Source organism: Myripristis murdjan, chromosome 9, assembly GCF_902150065.1.
Source record: "Myripristis murdjan chromosome 9, fMyrMur1.1, whole genome shotgun sequence".
In the NCBI taxonomy this organism is placed as follows: domain Eukaryota; kingdom Metazoa; phylum Chordata; class Actinopteri; order Holocentriformes; family Holocentridae; genus Myripristis; species Myripristis murdjan.
Window position 1 is genome coordinate 5948758 of NC_043988.1, and position 24604 is coordinate 5973361.

At 42.3% G+C, this 24604-nt stretch overlaps 1 protein-coding gene across 1 annotated transcript in view; it reads right to left on the reverse strand.

The window, feature by feature from the left end:
- unc5db (unc-5 netrin receptor Db) overlaps window positions 1–24604 on the reverse strand; it is an 87258-nt gene that overhangs the window by 49184 nt on the left and 13470 nt on the right. Inside the window, exons 3-4 of the mRNA XM_030059180.1 lie at window positions 14778–14921; window positions 11660–11763 (exon numbers count right to left, since the gene is read on the reverse strand). Coding sequence (XP_029915040.1) covers window positions 11660–11763; window positions 14778–14921 — 248 coding nt within the window. The remainder of the gene's footprint in view (window positions 1–11659; window positions 11764–14777; window positions 14922–24604) is intronic.

Sequence of the window (24604 nt, forward strand, 5' to 3'; positions counted from 1 at the left end):
CCGAGGGATGATGGATTGCAGGTATATATTGACACGAATAAAAATGATGATGAACATCATAACGCAGTAATCATTTTTCACATTTGGTATTTTTTTCACACCTATTTGAGTCAGTTGTACCATACATACTTGTGATGCAATTTTTTTTTTTTTCTCTTTCTGAGAAGTATGATAAAATGGCAACCGAAGGCTCTCTTTTTTCCCTTTGCCTTGAGGAAAACTTGGAAGACGATCTTCAAAGGCGCCAAGATTCTTCTCCACAATTAAAAGATACCCTTTAGCGAGGGTTTCATCAGAGGCAAATCATTTAGCATCGTTGATAGATAAGAAAAGAGAGAGAGAAATGGGGGACAGACTCTAATTTCTCATGATTAAACTAATCTGTCACTGAATGGGAGCTGACTGGGTGACACAAGTGGTGGCACCGGAGTGTTTCCCCCTCACTCTTTATGTATTTATTTCAATTTTATCCTGGGAAATTTGTGACTTGAAAGAGGCAATTAACGTGTGGTGCAAGCCGCTCCCTCGCTGTTTGAGGCCCTGCTGTACATTAGCTGTCTGTTGGCTGCTAACAGCCCTGGGGTAATGATGAAAAGATTCACCAAGCAGAAGGGAACACAGAGAGAGATACACAAAGAGAGGGGGAGAGAGAAAGAGGGTGGTGGGGGTGGGGGGATCGGGGGATGAAGGGACAAATACAAATTAGCCCGGCAAGTGTGTGGCGGAGGATGTGAGAAATGAATTGCCTAATTGGCGCATTTGTTTCAATTAGGATTCGGTCATCAGTGTCAGCGTTGACGGAGGGGTTTCCAGGCGGGGCCCCGCATCAGGACTTCCTTCCTGTGATTTCATTACCCGGCCCGCCCCCGAAGGTCACCTCCCCGAGCCCCGTGCGGCGGCCAGGTCCTCTCATCTGCTTAAGAGTGAACTCACACACATACACACCTCACTCACACGACATTTGGCGATGATTAGATGCTGAGAAATGTGGCGGTCGCGGGGCAATTAGAGGACAGAGGAGCAATGTAACGAGTGACACTGCGCCCATCATAAAGACTTATGAGAGCGCAGATCAAGATCAAACTGATGTCCTTGCCAGCTGCTGCACTCCTCCGTGCACCTCTGCGCCGGTTCGCTCAACCCTTGGTCTCACGGACATTCAGCTCGAAGATGATGCAGTACCAACATGGCATGCACTGTCTGCTGAGTCATGCCTAGTCTTCTGAAGCACCACAGTGTCACAAGTTCAGCGTGATCCCCTCCCCTCAGGCAACTCTCAGCTGCCCATAGTGTAGCCAGCATGGGCGGCAGAACTTTTTAATTGCCGAGTATCTCATCAACACAATTACATGGATTAACCGTCTCCGTCAAGTCGCCCCCGGGGACCGGAGGACGCCAGCAAGACCCACTGAGCAGCGTATCGAGGCGACACTGCCAAACATGGAGCTAATCCACCCAGTGGAGTCTCACCACAGCCTATCAACAACACGCACACATAAAGATATGCACGCCCGTTGCCCGGTGCATCCAAATCTTCATGCACGCACACAAAGATTTGCATGCACACACACACACACACACACACAGACTGATACCCACAAAAACACTTTGAACTCGGCATGCTTCAGTGTGTTCATATGAGCGCAAACTCGACAGCAGCAGGTAGTGTTGGAGGGAGCTATCTGCTGCCCGGCTGTGCTCCCTCGCTCCGGAGGTTAATCAGAAAAGATATGGGAAGAACACAAAGTGGGGCTGCCTTGCCCATCCACCTCCCCTGTTGCTTCCCAAATGCCACCTCTCCGCCCCCCCGAGCTATGTGGCAACGCATTACTATTCCAACCCGATCTGTCTTATCTTAACGAAATAAATAGAGGGAGCTCCTGGCTTTGGCCTGAGCTGGGGGGGATGTAATTGCTTGGCTTAATAATGAAGCTCATCATCGGCTCTCCAGGAGACTTTCTCTAGCCTATGAGAAAATAACAGAAGCGCAAGGCAGGGGAATCTGAAATAAGGAGGACGTACACGGGAGGCATGGGGTGGAATGGTGTTAAATGCGGAGTTGTTTTCGAGTAGCATCGCGATGTCTTTGTGAGGCTCACCGGAGAACAGCTTGTATCACAAAGTAAAAGCATTTAGTTGATTCCCTTTTCTGCCGTAGCTTGGGCTGTCTACCTGAGCTACTGTAGATCAAGGGAATTCATCTTGGATTAAAGGCTTCATTCAAGGAAGCCGAAATTGGCTTCTAGCTTGGCTGTTCATTTCACACTTTCTTTCAGAGTAACCTCTCCAAAAGAAACTTATTATGCAGGGTTCTCATGGATTTCTTTCTCACAGAGTTAAAAGATCTGCTCTGTATTCACACTCTCTGATATCTGTGAAGTAAAAATAGGGAATTGGTTTTGGATTGGGAGCACCGGAACTAAATTATAAATAACCCATTCCAACTTTCTATTAGCCATAGAAAAATTGCAATCTCTGCTCTTTGGATTAAATATATGAGGGTATTTTTGTAGCAAAGCACCTAAGAAATTGCATGTTGAAATTAACACTCGAAGATAATGCTCACGTGTCCTAAATTTGAATTCACAGGGAACACTCACCGGCATTACTGTTCAGATTGACTGTTGAATAGACATCTACAGCAGTGTCTGTTGATTAAACAGAATTACAGCAACTGCACCGACACCATGATATAGATCTGGGGTTCAACCGTGACAGATATATCAGGCTGATCTTGACTTTTTAATAAAGCTATCAGCAGAACTTTTAAGTTGATGATTTGGATGATTTACACTTCTTCTCCCTTTGCGGAAATACTGACGAGGTAACGTGAAATATAATGGAAACTGACTGACGGAGCTGGAATAAACAGTCAATGGCACTCGCTCACCTTAAGTGCTGCTTGCTCAACTAATGGTGCATTCTTGCTGATATTTTTAAATGCATTGGCTAATCAATGTGTGACAAAAACATTTTTGCAATATTTTATGCACAGTTAGACTCATGCAAGTCATTTTGCATAATGTGCTAAGCAAAACTAGTTTGCCAGTTTGTCCACTGTTACTAAAACAGCACTTTCTCAACTTGTATTGATCGATGATCCTTTAGAGATTCTTACCCATTTAGAGGTATTTACTAGTATAAATGGCTTGACCTGTCAACTCAAAGCTGTGAAAAAGTTTTCGAAGGATGCACAACAATGCACATTTGTTTGGGATTCATTATCGACGTTCTTCTAACCCCTCTCACTTGCTAACTGGTGAAAATACTTTGTTTCTGCATCACTATGCACAAACAAACACTGAATTGTTGCATAATGATACAGAAAGAAAGTGGCTGCACCAGGTTGGGTTGCTGCTCAAAATTGGCATTTTCCTCCTCCTCCAATCTTTAAAGATGACGCCACAATAACACTTATGAAAATAAGACTGATTCGACAGTTACTGTGATAAACTGGCCACACCCCAAACACGTGTTTTAGCACCTTCTCTACTGCTAATGCCATGAAAATAGAGCTCTCATCTGCTTGTGTCATTACAGTCAGAAAACAAACTCAAGAACCTTTAACTAAACGGTTCCAGCTTGTAATTTTACGGTGCTTGTTTTCTTTTACATTTTTGTGACTGAAACAATGTCTTATCGCCTGATACCAAGCTGTGCCAGCTAACCTGTTGTGTCATTTTTGGAGATGGTCACTGTGTTGAGAGGACTTTATCTTCAGAATTGCTGGAACTGAAGGGCTGATCTGTTAGTGTAGACATGATCTCTGAGTGCACCTACATTTTGCATGTTCAAATTAATGCACATTTTATTCATTTAGTTGCTCACAGATGCTTTTTTGTAAAAGAAATAAGTAAAACAATTGTTGATTTGACAGATGGTACTATATCGTTGGGTTTTCTTGGCAAAACAAAAATTGGCACCCAAAACTGGCTACTGGCAGCTTCAACCCAAATGTAGTAGTATCATACTGTAGAAACCCAGACCCAAACCCTAACAGATGTCCACCAAACTTTTGCTTTGCAATCATAGGCGTAAACCTATGCATTCAGTAGTCATTGTTTTAATGCTTGTTGTTCCAATTTAACCACTGGTTCATGACTGTAAAAGGGCATCATACCCCTGACACTGACTGACAAGATGTGAAACTATGTCATTTTCATAAAACTGAAACAAATTTTCTTTTATTATTTTTTTTCTTTTTTTTTAAAAGACAAACATAATAATGTGACTGAACTGCACTGCATTTTATAATTGAAAAATCCTCCATTTAACAAACATTTTTAAACCTGCCATTGAACAGAATTAAATCACAGTGGAGAAATTAAATATTTTCCAAAACTGTATGTTCTATTGTAAAATACAAGTTTTAATACACCAAAAACTAAAACTAAGAAAATTTAGAGGATTTTTTGTTTGTTTGTTTCTTCAGTTTTTTTTTCTTTTCTTTTCTTTTCTTTTTGTAGCCCACTCCACCAGTTTATCCAACAGTCTTCTTAAAAAAATTCCTCCATTGCAATGTTGATTTGGTCCCCTGCAGACTGTGTGAGCAAGGTCATGACAGCTTCGGCGATGTGAGCACAAAACAAAAAATTAACTCCGGTGAGGCTTGGTGAGACTACAGTTTCAGAGCTGATTTCACTGAGACAAGACACGGGCTGACAGCTCATCAGAAGCAGCACCTGTTTCTGTGCCTCTTCTCAGAAAAAAGAAAAGATGTAGCTAATGGGGTCCTGTAAAGACAATAGACTGGCAACTGCATTAAATGTCAGTTGTATCAAATAACATATCACTATCCAACATCATAGCATTGCGCTGAGCATAAATAGCCCTGCAGTTATTTAACAACAATTTTTGTGTATCCACACCTTTGCGGAAATTTACATCACTGACATTTTCAGAAATAGACAGTGATTAACAGCCATTGTTAGCATGTTGCTGCCTCACCCAACCACAGCCACAATTACAATGAGAGCAACATTTAGCAATATAATAATACTTGTGTAATATGTGTACATACATTTATATGTTGGCTCAAGATTATAAATGTCTTTCTAGTCAGCACTTGCGCAAGTATCCAGAGGTTTGAACTGTAGCCCATCAAACACTTCAATGTTGAATGACAGTTGCCTGAACATCCAATCAAGACGTCCCATCATGGTTCAAAAACAGTTCCAAAATTAATGTTGTGCTGACATCTGGATGTTACCTGGCTGTCCTTCCTGGATGTTGTAGTAGACACTGAAATATGTCAGTACCACGAACGGGCCTATTCAGCTATTCAGCTAAAGTTTATGTACACAAAAAACAAGAAAAAAGAAAATAATACAACCTTTCATGCCACCTGTTGGAGTTTTCTTGCTTGAGCGTGGAACTGAACCATATCCTCTGTATTTTAGTGCGCTTCACTAACTTCTAGCTACAACGGGTTTACACCAACCACATTTTCATCTACACTGTCATAATTACACTGAAAGACCCAGCAAACAAAGGGAAGGAAGGAAACATTTAGTTCAAATTGAATTTAGTAAAAACAGACATTTGACATTTCAGCTTTTTCACGTAGCCTGAGGCATATCTGATATATAACGGTCTTATCATGAGATCAAAGACAGCTTGGATAAAGATTTGGCTCTCATAAACACCACAGGCTTTTAACAATGAGACAGGAATATGATTTATATGTAGAGAGATATATATAAATGACATAAACATGGACGTCACAGTGTGACCACCGGATCACAACCATCTCACAACCAAATAAAATGTCAATCAAATGTTGTTGTATTCAACAAAATAAGCAAAGACACATGCATTTGTTTTTTTTTCCATATGATAAGTATTTCCTGGTTTGCAAGACAGGGTGTGACTAGATCTTCACCGGACATGGACATAGTCACCATCTGACCGTCTGCCTCACAGCCATTTTGCAGCTTGTGGCATCCAACCGCTACCATTTTTGGCCAGGGACACGCCGTCGCCGTCCAGACAATGTTTGCTGGGAGGCAGAGTAGCTACTTTGCTGCCCTGCTGAACATGCTGACTGTTAATTGATAAAAATATCCACCTGAAATTGTAGGGTAGGTTGATTTTGCTAAATGTTGAACAGCATTGTCTGTCTGTCTCCCCTCTCCTCCAGCTGACTCAGGGCTGCACTTAATGAAAAGATCCTCAGCTATAAGAGCTAAAGCAAAGCTGCTGTGTTGAAATCGGGGCTTGTGCTCAGTGGGGATTTACAAATGTGCAAGTCAATATTTGAATGAATGCAACAGAAGCTTCAAGCCTCTAATATATTTGCTCTAATATATTTACTTGTACTTGAAAATATTTTCCAAGTACGCTTCACTGCTTATTAGAAACTGGTTCGATCTGCCATTTCAACCTCTCAGAGGCCCACTTGCGGGTCACAAATGGCAAATAGGTGTGCTCTCACTCTTGTTACAGTTGTTACAGTCGCTACTATCTCTGTGGGACATTTGATGCAACTGTAATTTGGAGACTTTGTCAGTGGACAGTTAAGAGGCAGAGGAATGACAGCCTACAGCGGCTGTGCGGCTAACCAGAACAGCCGCCTAGATCAGCTTTTTCCTTTCTCCTGTCTTTTTCTTGAGGATTTTAAAAAGTGCAGAGCCCTCTTAATGTTGTAAAGCAACAGTTCTCAACCTGGGGTCCAGGTTGAGGGGAGGGGATTGAGGGGATTCTTGGGGGTCCCCTGAAAAATGGGGAATATTTTAATTTCACAATTATTTCATTGACTGGAAGTTAGCCCAATGAGATTATGCACACATGCGCCTTATTCATCAATTTGGGGGTCCTTGTCACTAAAAAGGTTGAGAACTACTGACACCTTTCTTTTTACAAATTCTGCTCAGTTACGTTTTATTACCACTTACTATCTATCAGAGATAATCATAATGGATTTGAGCAAAAAAAAGCGAATGTTTTTTTTTTTTTCCAAATAAGTTGCATTCTAACCGAATTCCATTTGAAACTCTCGTAACTTAATGTTGCCTTACCAGTAAAGTATATATACTATTTAGAACATCAAGACCTTGAACATATTCTTAGAAGCCACTGGAGGATTCATAATTCATAATTCACAAAAATCTCAACTTTCTAGTCCTAGTGCATGGCATCCTCTCTTGTACACTCTATTTAAAAATCATGCAATTTAATACTGTCTTGCATATTTGCAAAACTGCTTAATGTATTCTAAGAATTTTTATGAATGATCTGCGACTTCCCTTAAATTTGCCATAATCTTTTGCACCAAACAGTGTTTCTTCCAATAAACACAACTGTAAATTCACCAATGAATTCACACTCTTTGCTACCACCCACCATGGTGCATGTTGCTGGAGGAAGACTGGAGGAACAGCCAGTGAACAAACTATAATGTAAAAGCTGAGATTTATATCAATATAGTGCTGCTTGGTGAATCACTTGCATGTCGGTGGCTGTTACAGTATTGATACCTTACAGATTTTAAGTAGTGTTGATGTATTGGAACAACATTCATTTGCCAGATTTTTTTTTAATAAAGCCTGGTGAGAATTCCTCTCCAAGAGAAAGGAATCAATCTTGTAGCCTCTAGCAAACTTGAAACAAACCAAATTAAAAATGCTGATCTTATGATGAATAAATGAACATAATGAAACATGCCCAAATCTATCAACACCACTTCCAATAAAATTGAATCAAAAGTGAAATAAGCACTAAAAATGAACTTCAGTGCATGTAAAAGAAAAGTAGCTACCCACAGTTGCAGTGTCAAACTTCAAAACTGCGGGAAAACTGAAAGTGTAACCATAAAAAAATAAATAAATAAATAACTGGATGGGAAAGAATGGGGAACAAGAGTGTATTCAGCAATATCTTTGGTGAGACGCTTCCTTCATGCAAATAAGACTCTTGAGAGTTGGAAAAGACAATCCTGCAAATTGTCAGGCTCTTGCTTATTTAAACTGTTTTAACCACATGATACAGAATTGATTCCATTCGGGGTGACTCGAGTCTCATTAGCTTGCCCTGACATCATTGCTGACCGAGGGGATTTCCAAACACACCCTTCAGAAGTGCACTGTTTATGGTGCATTCAAAACCACAGGCTCAAATTCTATTAGGTCTGGGAGGTGTTTGCTAGCATCCGTCCTGCAGCAGCACTCTGAAACCTCACACTACCACACTCACGGTTGCCATCTCAATATTTCATGGACGAGGTGCGTTGAAATCGACTGGGCTCTGGATATCTGCCCGGTGCTCTCTACATTATTCACTCCCATCTCCTGTGGCTTGGCTCATTTGTGTTGACAAAGGACTAGATGGGAGATTGTGATTCGGTCTGTACCGTTCAGATTCAACTATTTTTATCCCCGCTACAGTGAATTCAGCGGCACCAGAATGACATCACTCCTCCATTTCCATGTTGAATCATTTATGCAGCCAAGGGCCAGAGGTTGACCTCAACCTAAATCTGTTCCCTGCACACATCAATTACACATTCATTGTTCACGCTGATTATCACTGGACAAGACATGAGATGGGAGAGTGAGCACTTGGAGAAGTGATTTCATCTGAGACTTCAAAATGATATCCATTTAGAGGAAAGAAAGCATTTCATGATTTACCATGTCTTATTTATAGAAAAGACAGTCTAAGTGCTATCCCTTACCAACCTAGGACCATATATATCTATATCTATATCTATCTATATATATTTTTATTTATTTATATGTGTGTGTGTGTGTATATAGACATTTTTTTTTCATATTGTACGACAATGTCATACATATTCTGTCTCTGCTGGTTGCATTACCTCACTGAAGCTACATCACACTGACTGAAATATTCAAACCCAAGATGCCATTGTTTTATTTTATGACACCATTACATCAAATACAATATCTAGGTGATCTGTGTGTTGTGAAGGAATTTATCATTAAAATCATGTATTGCGTTAGCCTTTGTATGACCTCAGAGTTAAACCGGTGGTATGTGCCATGGAGCAGACCCTCTACCAGCTTATCTCATTTATAGGTGATCAGTTACTTCTCTGGAATTTATGACTAGACCTGTTCATTAGCTAGGTTTGTTTCTGTAAAGTTCTTATTGCTTTATTACCTGATTGACTATGTAAGACATGCAAAGTATATGTAAAATCAGAAGACCTTAAAAGCTTTCTGTCACCTCTGTCACATTGACAATCTACCTCCAAGCTTTGGTGTGTATGATTCTCCTGCTGTCACAGCATTAAAGGCCTGAAGACCATCTGACTGTTCGTTTTTGCTGTAGACTTCCATGACAATTTGGCGACGAGGATGGGATCACTAACCTGATGCCACTGGCCTACAGGAGAAAACTTAGTCTGGACGCAGACAGGGGAACCTCGCTTAGTCTTCAGAGAAGCCCTAAGATTTCTTTGTTGGCTGGTGGACATCAGTAAGTGATCCTTTTAAATATCGAGAGCAATATTGAATAGTCTGATCGTCTTAAGTATTTGGGTCTGGGACCCAAGGGATCCCCTTAGGTCTGGGACCTAAGCAGTAGGAGCAGAGCTCTGGGAGCTCTACGGTAGGAGGCCTGGGGTCTCTGAAGGGTAGGGGAACAGGAGTTCCCTGATCAGGAAGTATTCGTAAGGGGAAAGTAGTCCTCTGAGGACATCAGTGCTCCGAAGTACGAGGCCTGGGGCCTCTAAGCGCGCTAGCCGGAAGGGCAAGAAATCACGTGATAGAGCTCTGGGAGCTCTAAGATAGGAGGCCTGGGGTCTCTAAGCGCGCTAGCCGAAAGGGCAAGAAATCACGTGATAGAGCTCTGGGAGCTCGAAGATAGGAGGCCTGGGGTCTCTGAGGGCGCCAGCCGAAAGGGCTAAAGTGAATTCACGTAGTCTGAGTTGGAGGTTTTGCCGGCTATTTGTTTGTCTGTGTTTTTGTCTGTGTTTATGTCTACATCTGTACTTCTGTTGTTGCAGAGGAGTGCTTTGTCCTGGAAATTGGTGGTGTTGTTTTCTGTTCCGTGTCAACCTCATGGTGACAGGCAAAAACTTGTTGCCTACTATTGACAGAGTTAACGTCAGTTACGTGGTATGCCTGCTTGTGTGAGAGCTGTAGCGGCTGCTGCGGATGTTTTTCTGCTTCTTCTCCTCTTGCATGTTACAGGGAACTGAAGGTATTCATCGCGCATGCAGTTGCAGCCATCCTTGTACAGAGTAAGACCTGTCATTTTCCGGCAACATGGATTCACAGCTTCCGTTGCAAGAAAGCCCTGGATGTACCTGTGGATGTGCCTGCAGAAGAAGACTTGAGGAACATCCCTGAAGACAACTGACAGCCATGGAGGGGGAACCAAAATCTCCTGGCATACATTCAAACAATTAGATCCTCCATAAATAAGGGCATGACAATCCTCTGTATGATAATCTTCATGACTGTATTCCTCTTGTTTTGGTCTGAACATAACCTGGAGTTTGTTTGAATTTCATGCACTAAGGGTTTTCCCTCACATATGTATATGAGGTTTTTTTTTTTTTCTAGTGCACATATTATTAGATAGCCATATGAAGTCTTTTACCCATCTCCAGTCTCTTAAGGGGAAGGGATGTTTGGCCTCATATGTATCATGTGACCTGGACTTTCTGTTTTGTTTGGGTAACTCTTTATTGAATCCAGTTGGATCAAATTAGGTTGAAAGATGAACAGAATCTCCAGGCCATGTGAGTAGATAAGACTGTGTTTAATAACTTTGTATCCATGTTTATGATATATGTTTATACCACCATACAATGATTTTAATGTTAAAAAGGAGGGAATTGTGAAGGAATTTATCATTAAAATCATGTATTGCGTTAGCCTTTGTATGACCTCAGAGTTAAACCGGTGGTATGTGCCATGGAGCAGACCCTCTACCAGCTTATCTCATTTATAGGTGATCAGTTACTTCTCTGGAATTTATGACTAGACCTGTTCATTAGCTAGGTTTGTTTCTGTAAAGTTCTTATTGCTTTATTACCTGATTGACTATGTAAGACATGCAAAGTATATGTAAAATCAGAAGACCTTAAAAGCTTTCTGTCACCTCTGTCACATTGACAATCTACCTCCAAGCTTTGGTGTGTATGATTCTCCTGCTGTCACAGCATTAAAGGCCTGAAGACCATCTGACTGTTCGTTTTTGCTGTAGACTTCCATGACAGTGTCATTTTATACATATTTTCCTATAAGCCAGGCCTTAGGATCTCCATTAGAATTTAAAATGAAGCTGTCTGGGTTTGAACAGAGATCGGCCGCACTGCATGTATTTATAATGACGAACCAGCCGATGGCACCGGCAGGGTTGGGGAGGTTAAATGGTGTGTTTTGGATCTTTTTACACAAGAAGACAACACTTCCTCATCTCAAGCTTGGCTATTTCATGTAGGAACAAACACCTTCATTTCTAAATGTGTATATATACACTTATCAGTGATGTCTAACAACAATATCAATCTCTAAATGGTCACTGAAAGCAGAGTTGAGGATCCACTGTCTGATCTTGTTGAGGCAGACAGTTACTGTAGCAGAATAAAGATGGCTGCTCTGCCGCTCTGATGCAGATCTTTTGTGCTCAGTGGGAGTGTATACGTCTCCTCTTTGTGGTTGAGAGGAGCAAGGAGCGCCAGTCTTACCTCCGCCACAGGCACTCCCTCTGGGGGGCGGCAGTGTAGTACGATCATCCCTTTGATTGGCACCTCCTTCCCCTGGGGGTCCTGCTCAAAGTTTTTCCTCAGGTCTGTGTGGGGAGATAAGAGACAGCCGTCAAGTGTCAAGTGCTACGGTCAGCCTGGCCTCAATCGTCTTCCGCACTAACACTGGTCGGGCTGCCCCTGGCTCTGCACTCAATGACCTTCAAAACCCTCTCTAGCCTATATAGGATAGAGAGGCTCCCAAGGCCTTCTGCTAGCTAATCTGTTGACAAGGTGGTTTGGAGGATACACTGGATGGTGAAAGTCAGCGAGGATTGTTCTGATCGTCCTGGACATTCATGTCATGTTCATTGCTGTCTAATGAAAACCTTGTATCTTCAAAAAGATACAAGATACAGGGTTTTTTGGAACGTATAAATACAGACATCTTTAGTGTGACAACCATATAATCGTGAAATGTTGGTACGTGGGTTATAACTGGGTTTCTCATGCCCTGAGGTCGTGGAACTTCCCCGGGTTAACACAGGTTCTTAGCAATATAGGACACTGATGTCTTTGCATTAAGTCCTTCAATTTAACTGGCAGGTACAAATATGCAAGCAGTGCAAAATGGAAATATCAGAAGACAAACATTATGACATAACTTCATCAGCGTCTTCATTTGCTTCTGTCCTGCTGAAGACATTTATGAAGATGTTATTTTGAAACTGTCCACTAGTATTTGTACTTTTATACATTTTTGTGGAGAAGGAGAGTATGAATAAAATGCCATGAGAAAATTCTGCTTCTTTGGTCTATTCTGAATGAGGATTCCTTCCTGTTCCACGTCTGTTTGTGCCTATAAAGGACCACGTAAAACACTAGTACACGTTAAAAACACAAAATTCAACACTTCAAAGGGCTTTCAAGTAACATAACACCCCATGTGGAAGCCATGTTGGAGCTCCTCAGCTCTTGGGCAACATAGCTGCTTTAAAGAGTTTATATTGAGTCCTTCATCACATATGGCAGAAAAGTTCTATCCTCCAAAGGTTTCAGGCATTTTGCACCTCTGGCCATACCCAATCAGATATGTAACCGAGAAGAGTTTTTATTAGGTGTCAGTTGCAAAGATCCTTCATTGATTGTCTGTGGTCAGAGGTGCAACATGCCTCAAAGTTTTGACCTTTGGAGGGCAGTGCAGTAAAACCTTTCTGCTACTGTGTATACACTCTAAAAGGTGACTGATTCTAAATAGAGGACTTGGTAATCTCAAAAGAATTGAATAGACTCCTGTAGACTTAGTAACTTATGATGATGTAGAAAGCTGTGTGCATTATGGATAAAAAAAAAAAAGGCAGAAATCACAAAGTGAGTCACTGCACTAAACAAGGGAATTGTGGGAGTGACACCTGCATTTTTTCCAATGTCCAGCCTCCCCCCGCCCCCACCCTTTCTTCATCGCCTGAAGCCACAGTTTTCTCCTGTTGCTTTGAAATGACAAGATTCTGATGAAATCCAGTAGAATTTCAGATCTCTGTGGGCTGAATATAAATTCTGGCTGCCGTGCACATAACAATCTGACATCTTCTGATCTAAAAAAAAAAAAAAGATAAAATAAAATTTGAATGTACTAACTACATGTCAAGTGTACATGCATCCATAATAATAATTAGTCAGACATCTGTGATGTGGGTCAATGTGCGGACACATTGGCCTACATAACATGCATAACATGCTAGATAAAATGGACAGCACCAAAATGGCACCAAAAACAAGGTCAAGAATCCAGAATCAAGTTGTTACAAGATTTCAAAGAGACAAAAGTGAGCCTTTAGGAAAAGAAGAGTGGATAAAAAAAATAGGATAAAATTCCAGGTGGAGCTGTAGGTGCCTGACACTCAGTAGCTGGCTTTCCACTGTCATGCCAAACACGGGTAGGCTAGTGCGTGCAAAGGCCAGTTGCATTTCCATTGTCACTTCCAGTCTTTGGTCTTTGCCTTGGTGGGGCTGTTGGGGCCAGTTTCTAGGTGCTAATGGCCCAATGGCCCACCAAATACCCATGGGCCAGAGAGGGCTAACTGAGGTCTGAGGCGGAGTTAAGGGTCATAAGTGTTGAGACTGGTGCAGCTGATAAGTACAGATGTCAGCACAGCAACTTGCTTTTGTGGCATAAAAATAACAGAGAAAAGAAAACACAGAGAACAACCGGCAGTACTGGTCAAGCGAGGATATTAGGGCTCTGCTCACTATCTGTACAGAGGATAATATCCAATGTCAAACTGGTGGTGTTTGCTGAAATGAGGACCTTATGTGATATATAGTGAGAAAGGGGATCCAACACACAACGGTACAGGTGTGCAAAAAACTACAATACTGAGATCTCAGTACAAGACAGTTAAAGCACACAATGCAAAAAGTGTTGCCCAAAGGGAAAAAAGCTCCCACTGGTATATAATTTAGTTCTGTCGTAGTTAGTTGCTGCCAGGTCGGCAGACTCCCAACCTCCCACTCGCGTGCATGGACAGCACGAGACTGCAGGGCTATCAGCACAACAGTGGAAACGTGAATGGTTTTTATTCTTGCGTCTGGTGGCTGAGGGCCATTAACACCGTCTGGGTTGAAGACAGCCCTAGCTCACAGTACAGTGGAAAGACAGCTAGTGGCAAGCTTTGTGTCACTGAAAAGTTAAATATCCAATTGTAACTTTCAGAACTATATTGCTGCAAGATAATAATTTAGACGATGAAACTTGTGCTGTCGTGCAGTGTAGATAAATCTACATTTGCAAATTAGCTTACTTTACATTGCTTGACATTAGCTTGTAACACCAAACTTGCCTCAGGTAATTAAAAAAGTAACAATATCAACAGCACACCGACTGTATGTGGCTCTATTGTAGCCAGAACCTTAATATTTTTCTTCCCTGCTGTGGTATGAAATTGTGGAATTTCAACAAGCTCTATCGTTTCACTTCAGGTTTCCTTTCTGTCACCTGGTGTGAGATCTACAAAGCTGAGCTTTTCTAAATAGCCTTTCTTCTCTAATGGACAAAACAAACCTTACTGACTGCAGAGTTTGTCCATAACAGCAGCGATCACATTAGTATTTCCATACTCACATGCAATGCGGACTGTAGCCTTGCGGCTCTTGGAAGTGCCCAGGTGGCTCCAGGCCACACAAAGGCACCAGTAGTCCTCGGGGCCATGGAAATCCTCCACCTGCTGACGGGATACGTTGATCATCACCTCACGCACCTTCAGCCCTGCGACAACAGACACAATAAGACGATTAGCGACCACGTATACGTTACATGCCTCACAGTTAACGAAAAAAACTTATCTTTAACTGGAAAGTGCTGCCTTGGTGAATAAGGAGCCTTAAAGAATCCCCAATCAATATCTCAATACAATACCTCTGCAGGCTTGTGTCAGTGATCAATAGGTTTTACAGGATTAGTTATGCATAAGTTCTTAGGGGGACTGACACACTTCCCAAATCAGTGGATTCTCCTCCTTTGTGCTGTGCACTGAGAGCATCACTAATGAAATTGGCAGCAGCACAATCCCTTAGGGGGCTCTACTGTATGTTTTGAATGCTCAATGCTGCTAACAAGAGAGAGGCTAAATCAGCTATAACAGCATTAGCATTAATAATTTGGACTACACTTAACAACTTCAAACAGCATATGTAGGTCTACTATGAAACTGTCACCATGACAATATACCCTGTTACATAACAGCGGAAAAGCCAGCGCGCAGCACAATGCTCCTATTATATTGGATGTATTTAAGAAAAACACAGTCTCTCTCCATTTGAAAATCCTCTTAGGCAACACACTGCAAGCCCCCAGTTGAAAATCTTCGTCACCCTGTCATATAGCTTTAGATCGGCATACAGCACCCATTTTTAATCTGAGTCATCGGCTTAGGGCCTGTCGTGCGTGTTTTCTCCTTGCTCCTCAGAGCCTCTGTAGCCTGCAGGCCTTATACCCACAGCTGGATTAAAAAAAGCCAGAGATGTGCAATGTGCCGGGGCCTGCAAAAGACCAATCTCTTTCAACAATCCCCCCCCTTCCCCTCAACTCTTCGGGCTCTTGTGCATCCACTCTGATAAATAACACTCTAATCTGACATGCTTTTAGTAAAGTCAAACAGCCACATACTGCGACTGCACAGCTTGCGAAGCGCCAAGCAGACTTCTGAATGAATACCAATTAAACCCATGTGAGTGACAGCGGGGACGCGGCCACGGATCCATGCTGGTATTCATGGTGAGATTAAGAAACGGAGAACATTTCGTGGCGGGCGGTCTACTGTGTTGTGAAACGCCGATACAAATTAGGCAGTTCTTATCGATATGGTGCACTGCGGTGTATTTGGTGACTGGGATGGTTTAAAGCGTGATTGACGGGCCGGAGGAAAAAAAAAAAAAAAGCCACAGTAAAGAGGAGGAATAAACAAAGCTACAGCTCTATGGTCGGCGCTTCCTAGTTGCAGCCCCTGAAGAGAGAGACACAAGCATAATTCATAATTTCTCAAGCAGCGGGAGAGGCTGGCAAGCGACGGTGTATGTGTGGGAAGAGAGACAGCGGAGAAAATAATGACTAATGACTCTTCACGATGCTCTAAAAAAGTGTGGGCTTCTGTTTGGGAGAGAAAAAAAAGGAAGAACGCAGACAGACAGAGAGAGAAAGAAAAGAGAGAGAGAGAGAGAAAGCAATATGGTAATAAGGAGGAGAGTGGCTCTCGCGACGGAGCGACACATTTCCTGGAGTCCAAACCGACGTCGACAGGTGGTTCGCCTGACAGACTTTGAGGAGCGCTGCCACTGTGTCATCTGTCAGCCCTATTTGTTTATAGGCAGAACACTGTTGACAGGATTCATTAGAGTAAACCACTTGATCTGTTCTGCTCCCTAGTCCGCTCCTCACTCATTCGCAGTTTTCCAAGTCACTTGATAAATCCATCCGAAAGGTCAAATTACTTAGAAAAAGGCTTGTGCCACAAATGATTGGCAAGATGGCTGAAATAAGATTTGTGGTTTTGGGACTCCACGGTCCAGTGACAATGAAATTGGAGAGGCACAGCCCAGCCCTGCTATTGCCTCGCTTATTATCTTGACTGTATACAGCATCTCACAAATCTAATTAAAATGTTGCATGACAATCAAATAATCAAATTAGGTTGGAGGATTCCCATTGAAAATTACTGTAATTGGTCGATTATGCCTTCAAAATAAATACATCATCGGAGATAGACAATACTGACCAGTCAATGTCATATTTTTAATAAAACACTAATTAGAGGCCATTATCTCGCTTCACTGGCGCTGGAATGTGGGGCCATAGGAATTTTTGCAACCTTATTTTGGAAACGCAGCCCTCATTTTAGAGGAAAATATAAAATAGAAGGTTTCACACTAATTGCATTAAGGTAAGGAAAAGTCTACATATTACAAGAGAGAGGTATGTATACCTGTTGGTATACAACTGACTGACAGAAAGCGAATGATGATTTTGAGAAGGAGATTTGATTAATGTTGGAGATATAATTTTATTGTCGATAACTCTATCACAACCACCACATTTCACCATAATTTAAAGATACAATTTGTAAAGTAATTTCTTTCAAAACCTTGGGAATTCCCCACAATCATAAATATTCTCTCTGGCACAGATCATTAATTACTATCATCCTGCCTAGCTGCTCCTTTTTCCAATCAGAGATTCTGGCTCCATACGAGTCTGCCAGTCATAGTCATAGTTGGAAAAAACACATTATCCGTGACAGATTGTTGGATTTTCCGACTCTCTTGCAAAATCCAGCTATTGAGCTGACCCCTTCTAATGATCAGCTTTTACTTTTGTTGTTCACCGAAGCAACATATGCTGTGTGCTGCTGCTGTTAGCCAAATGGTAATGTTGCTCCTTTTCTTCACATTATGACTTGTTGTCGCTTATATGTATCATAAAATATGTCTTGCCTTGTTTCCTAGGGTAGTTGCTTGGCTTTATACTGCATGAAGCTCCATTAAATATGTCTAAGCCTTTGTGCAAGGCAAACTTGTGTTAGAGTGTAACAACATTGCCTCCATGATAAATGAAATACTAACTCCTGACCGCTTGAGTCTATCTACAGATGTGAACAGCAAAAGCCACTAGATGATGCTAAAACATTACAACATTGCACATATGCTTTTAGAATGTAGCCGCTTTAGATTAGCCAGTTATCAAACCCTTCAAGAATGGTGTGGTCATACCTGTGATATGTATGGTGGGTGGGGGGCTGATGCATCTTTCTGACCAGCAGTTACTTTCCACATGCAGCCATGTCTTGGAGGCAGGGAAGCTGCTGCAAGCTACTATCCGACTCCTGGTAAATTATGGTTCTGATTGGTGAGTTATTGAGTTTAACAGGTGCCAAACATCGATCAGAGATTCTTCTCTTTTTTTAATCCACCTGCCAATATGGCCTGTAGACAAAAACCATCCTATCTTGCTTGAAATGTAGCTAAAAGCCTGTCTGTAAATTCAAGGCACTGCATGCAATTTGTATTCATAGAGTAAATTTGAGCAGACATAAAATCTAAGTGCAATTTACACAGAATGTGAGATTACCGCAAGTGACTTAGACGCCACAGCATTATTTAAGTAACAATGCTAAGGTTAGGCACTGAATTCCCACAGTGGCCAGCCATGATAGAAATAGAAAGTCCTCATGGGAATAAACTCAAACTTCAGTGGTCTAACTGCACAGTGTGCTTGCATGCTGTCAGCACTAATCAAACTCAAATCACATCTGCTTAATTTATCAAGCATTTGAAAAGTGCTACATGATGTAGCATTTCCCCTAAGCCCTGTTGCTTCCTGTTTCAAAGAGGATGCTGCTACTTGCCCTCCTCCTCCTCCTCCTCCTCCTCCCCCTCCTCCCCCTCCTCCTCCTCGGTGCTCTGCTTTAAAGAGTAACAGGAAGGATGTGAGCCAATAACAGCTCTTGATAACACCGACCGTGCATTCAGGAGCAGGTAAGCTCACACCAAGATGGACACTGCACTGAGGCTATTTTAATGAAAGTGAAAGTTGCCTCTCAAAATGTAAGGCGGTTTTGCTTGCAGATTGCAGCCTAGACGCCAGCAGAGGCTGACACTCTTCCCAGAGATGGTCTTGTTTGTTTACATAGTGTTTTACAGAGCGACAAGGGACATGCTAGAAAAAGAGAACTATCTTCATCAACTCCCCGGTAGATGAGCTGATGGTATATGCTCTCTTTCAGCGTGGCCATGATTCACACTTTCTCCCGAGGGAGGCACCAATCCAGTATCCAGCACCAGGAACAGAGCCGACTCCAAGCAAATTCTGATGCATCAGTAATGGTTGCAGGTCGCCTCAGATCCATTCCTTCACTTATTAAATTTTCCTCCTCCGATCCATTTATACAAACTGACGTAAAAAAGAATTGGCCGTAAACAAGTGCCATCCGCCACGCAGCACGATTTGAAAGCAGCTGGGTAGCACACGCGTCTGCAGTCGGGAATTACTATAAACCAAACACAGAAAGCAGTCAAATAGCTAATTGTAATGTTTGCAGCGCAAGTGTTTTGAGGGATGTCAGCAGAAGCACTAATTACAATACCACTAATTTAATCAGGCACTTGAAGAAACACCATTTGAAGGGGTACAATGAGTTCTTGCAGATAGTAGCTCTGAAAAAGTCTCAGCCCCAGCTCAAAACATTCGGAGACACGCTGAGAAAAAAAAAAAAAAAAAAAAGATAAATTACCACACAACAGAGAAAAAGCTACAAAAAACAAGAAAGAAAAAGAAACACATACTGACACACATAGTGTACGCACTTTCGAGACTTTTGAGTTTATTGCACTGGATGATGAGCAGCTCTTGGGGGTGGAAAAAGCTGGCTTTCACTACTATTTGGATCCATGCTGTAGTTTGCCCTCTTGACACTATCTTCGAGTGGTGCCTTCCTGGCACGACATGATACGTGAACACATCTTGGATTGCATGAAAGACTTGAGGCTTGAGGTTAAGACAGCTGGCCCGTGTCACCGCTGAGTCTGACAACACAACGAATTGATTTGAACTTTACCTGACAGTGTGAAGTGTGAAATATTTTTCAATTAATTACAAAAAAAAATATCCCATCCGTATGTGGTCTATTGGCAGGTACTCAATATTCAATAACTCCCAAGGGCATTTCCACCGGCGCAGGGAGGGGGAAAGCGTGTGTCTTTCTCCGAAGTGAGAGCTACTTTCAAAATCAAGTGGTTCAAAATAACTGTTTAAATGGTACACTATGTTGATCTGCAGCTGGGCAATTTTCCCATTCTGGCTACTCGAGCCTTGCTGCAGGCTTTTCTGACGCAGTCAAGTTCACCTTAGAGGAGGTTTTTGTCCATTTTTACTACCAGGCCAGATGCTGTTCTGAAAGCTCTTGTGATATTGTTATTTTGTGACATCCTAGTCCTCTCATTCTAAAACACACTCTACACTGATTTTTCTTTCCTTATTTTTTTTTTTTTTACTTCCTTTTCCTAAAGCATTTTTTGTGCTCACAGTATGTTACCAAACAACGTTCGTCATCGGTGCAGCACAGTATATCCTTATGGTGAGAGGTATGTAACTGTTGAAGGTCAAATTTTGCCAGTAATCTCATGGCTCTGATTCATCTGCCCGTCTTGCCGGTGTGTTTGCGTGCGTGCGCCGCCCACATGAGAGCGACAGCAGCAGAGGAACGCTTCAAGTAAGAACCGAGGACACTACACTTAGATCTCAGCCTGAACAGCATTAGCACATTAGCGTCAGCCTCCATCAGGCTCTCATTACGTCCGCCCTGGCCAGCCGACTACAAGGCTGGTTTCCACACCAAGACTCAGTGCAGAGAGAACTATCCACAGGTACTGCTCTGAAAAATCTCCCTGCAGTTCAGTAACCGGAGCACTTAAGGCACCGAGGCTTTGTTCAAATTGAATCCCCCAAATTAGATGCTATTTCACTCTATCCATATCCATATTGCATACCAGCAAAAACCGGCACATATACAATGGCTTGGCCACACACCCGTGCACACACTTTTGCACACATACGAGCATGTGCAAGGACCCATTAGAGTCTATTTCGCCTGTCTTTTTGGGGGAAGGATATTCGATAGCTCGCCATTTTTATTCCTCCCAGAAAAGGGGAACTTTTATCTCCCAGTTCCATTAGGCCCTGTGCCCACTTCTTAACTCCGTAACCAGAGACAGTCCAGACCCACAGCCATCTCTCCTTGAAATGATACCCAATTTTGAGCCTGCAAAAGTGAAATCAAGCCTGACAAAACCCAAATATACCACTAACAAATGACACTTCTTGCAATGTTATGAGGCGCCAAGAACAAAAGTGACAGTACAATGATGGTGGGAAGCTGCACCAATTAGGACACCTGATCATAAACAAAATGCTGGAGGCTCCCCAAAAAAAGGGTTTTATTTCTCTATCTGTAAATACCGATTGATACATCACTCCAACCCACTCAAGGGAAAAGTCATCACTAACTTTGTTATTTTCTCTGTAACTGAATGCAGCAGTGGCGTTTGGGAGATGGAGGGGGAGTATGTTTACATTTTGCTTCCGCACCCGTTCCTGCTTCTGCATCCCTAAATGCGGTGAAGTTTCACTTCGCAATATTGAGCGCACCGATTTTAAACATCAGGACTACACTTGTTTGCATTGTAGGAGGAAATTTAGACAAATTACGCCAGGGTTAAGTTCATTTTCTCCAGCAGCGGTGGTAATTTTCTTGCTACTGTGGTGCAGCACTGCCAAATAAATAGGAAGGGAAACAGTGGACCTTGCAAGCGGTGAGCCATGCTGAAAAGGATGGAGTGATTTCTAGAGTCATTGTGCATCTTCACGCCACTGTATGCACCAGGCATGTGACGCCGAGCGGCTTCCCCAGGGTAAAAATTGGATATAAAAACAACAATGCAGGCATCAATACTCGCCTTAAGGCTTAGGCATTAAAGCAAAAGCCGCTGAGTCATCAAGAGCGACAAAGGGCTCCTTTCTCTGTCATAAAAAAAAAAAAAAAAAAAAAAAAAAATCAAGCCTTTACAGCCTAGCCTTCAGCCCTGGTGGCAAACATGCAGTAAGCCTAAATAAAATCATCTCTAGAAAAAAGAAGAAGTTATAACCCCCCCTCCTCGCTGCGCCTTCCCTCAGGAGTCTATAGTGGTGGTGAGGGGGTGTGTATATGTGTGTGTGAGGTGTACTGTCCGGGCCACATTCGGTTAACAACCCCATTAACTGGCTCACAAAGCAACCCTGGGGCAACGATAACATCAATCCCGGCTTTAGAGGCCATTACGCCACGGCCTGAGATATACGCGCAACAGTCGAAAGCGAGGTGAGGCGATGGCGGCGTAGCTGGGGGGACCTGAGGTGTCACCGCCCATTTGTCAAGCCCAACCCTCCACCCACCTAGCAGCCCACCCTGGACACACACACACAAACACACAAACACACACACACAAACACACACTGCATTGCTCATTAGAGATGGGACAATATAAAAATTAAAAATCACAATTGTTCTCACAGAAATGATCACAGGTTCTGTAATGTTGCAAGCGTCAAAAAGTGCTGAAAATATTAAATAATTACTAATGCCCTTTGAAATCATTCAATAACACCTACTGAAATGGACAACTTAAATTATCAGCTATAGAAACTATTAGCATTAAAATATTTTTGCAGACAAAACCATGTTGACATATAAAATGCATAACACAAGTGTAGGTTATACATAAACTCAGACAGGTCTTGTTGAAAAGACATGCCAATAAACCTTTTTGATAGCAGCCAGTATGTGGCTGGGTGAACAGGAAAATCTCTTTTGACTTTATTACATACTTTGCAGCGACAACCCCCCCAGCAGAAACGATAACCCATTAAGAGAGATGCTGCATGTGCACATTTATGCACATGGCACAGCAGTGTAACTTCATTGATTAGAGTTAGTTACGTTTAATTCCATTTCCCCTGAAGAGTTTCCAATGTCCTGTCAAGTTCATAACTACAGTTTTTAGTTTCGCTGCTTAAATATCCAACGATATTTCCTGCAGTGACGCTGCTGCATGCATGGAAATGTTGACTACTACTAACAACCGCTCTAATCTTTAAAGGAAATCATTAAAGAAAACACTCATATATCATACAACACAAAATAAAGAGAAAAAGTTTGTGCTGCTGTGAAATGTGCATGCAGCTGTGGATCTCCAAAGCAGGGGTTGCAGATAGTGCACCTGTGATTACCCTGCTATAATTCATATAATTCATATAAAGTTTACAGCATTTCTCCAACTGGAACATGTTTGTAACCATTTCCATGACCAGCGGATTTAAATTTATCAAATAGAGTGGGTGGGTGATTAAAAATGTTGCTAATGTGGCTAACAGGCTAACGTTTTGTGTGATACACACCAGCTACATTAGCTTGTTAGCTTGTTATATTTCACACACATGAAGTGTGTTCACAAGAGTGGCCTTCGGTTTAAATTAAGCTGTTAGCCAGTTTGACCGACAAGGGAGAAGAAAAAAATTTGAGTGGTTGATGCTGACAAAAAAACATTCATTTTTTAGAAAAATGCTGACCAAAAACTGTTCTTGTGATAATTACATTTTGAAAAGTTGTAACTAAGTGCAGATACGATTGCAGTATATGGTAAAACCCTATTATGTGCACATTATATATGCTACCACGCTATAGGCTTATAACATAGTCATACATACGTCAACCACTCACACACAAACACACACATGACTGACACACAAATACCAACACATACACACACATCACGCCACAGACACATGCCATCCATCCGCACACGCCCACCCACACACCAGCACACACCACACAAGGCCACAGATACTCTGCACCGCACACAAACCCACACATACTTATCACTCCCGCCCACACATACACACACACTCCCACACACCCACACACTCTCTCTCTCTCTCACACATACACGCACAAACCATAATACGGCCCCGTTCTGTTTGCTCTGGCCGGCCCCTGGTTTCCCCCTCAATCTATTAAGGCAAGAGCTTTGTCCGCTCACTGCTCACCGACGATAACATTCACACTCTACAGATGCTGTAAAGAAAGGTCAATGATTTTTTTTCCCCCGTTCTCTCAGCTCCATGGGTAACTATTGACTAGCATAGGTCTATATGGGACCTGTTTGTGTGCAACTCGGAGTGCTTAATAGCCATATTCCTCCAAGGGAGGCTTAACTGCCTCAATTAAAATCACATAAAGGCGAACGCACGAGTCCTAACAGCGTAAACACGTCTCGTCTTTTAGAACAAACAAGGATAAAGAGTTTCCCCCTGATAGAGCCAGGTGGATGCTGATTTCCTCTCACATTCCCAAGTTGTGTGCAGTAATCACGATTAGGGAAATGCCAAGAGAGGCGGCGCCAATGAGTGACGGCTCCCCAGTCCCAGACATATGGGTGGGAGGGGACCAGTTTTCACCCGGCACCCAGGAGATCAGTCAGCTCTCCCAGCAGACTCCTGCTGAGCGTCTCCCAGATTCGGTGAGGGAGTGAGGTGAGGTTTTCATAGAAACTGTGCAAGGAAAGCAGTGAGGGTTTATTCATGGTTGGAAATAGGATAGTTATTATGTTCACTTGAGGGGCTGTAGGAAAAATCCACTTACTGTACACTCAGCATACCCACTTTTTAAGGCTGACACAAACATTTATGATAGGAACTTCATTACATACATTATAGCACCAGCTATTACAAGTTATGTGAGGACTGCATGTTTTAAGGACTGATTGATTTTGTCTCTATTGATTGTTACTCACCTTGTGGTGATTTAAACTGGAGGTCACAGTTTACTGTGCTTTGTATTTACTACTACACCACTGCTTTACATACAC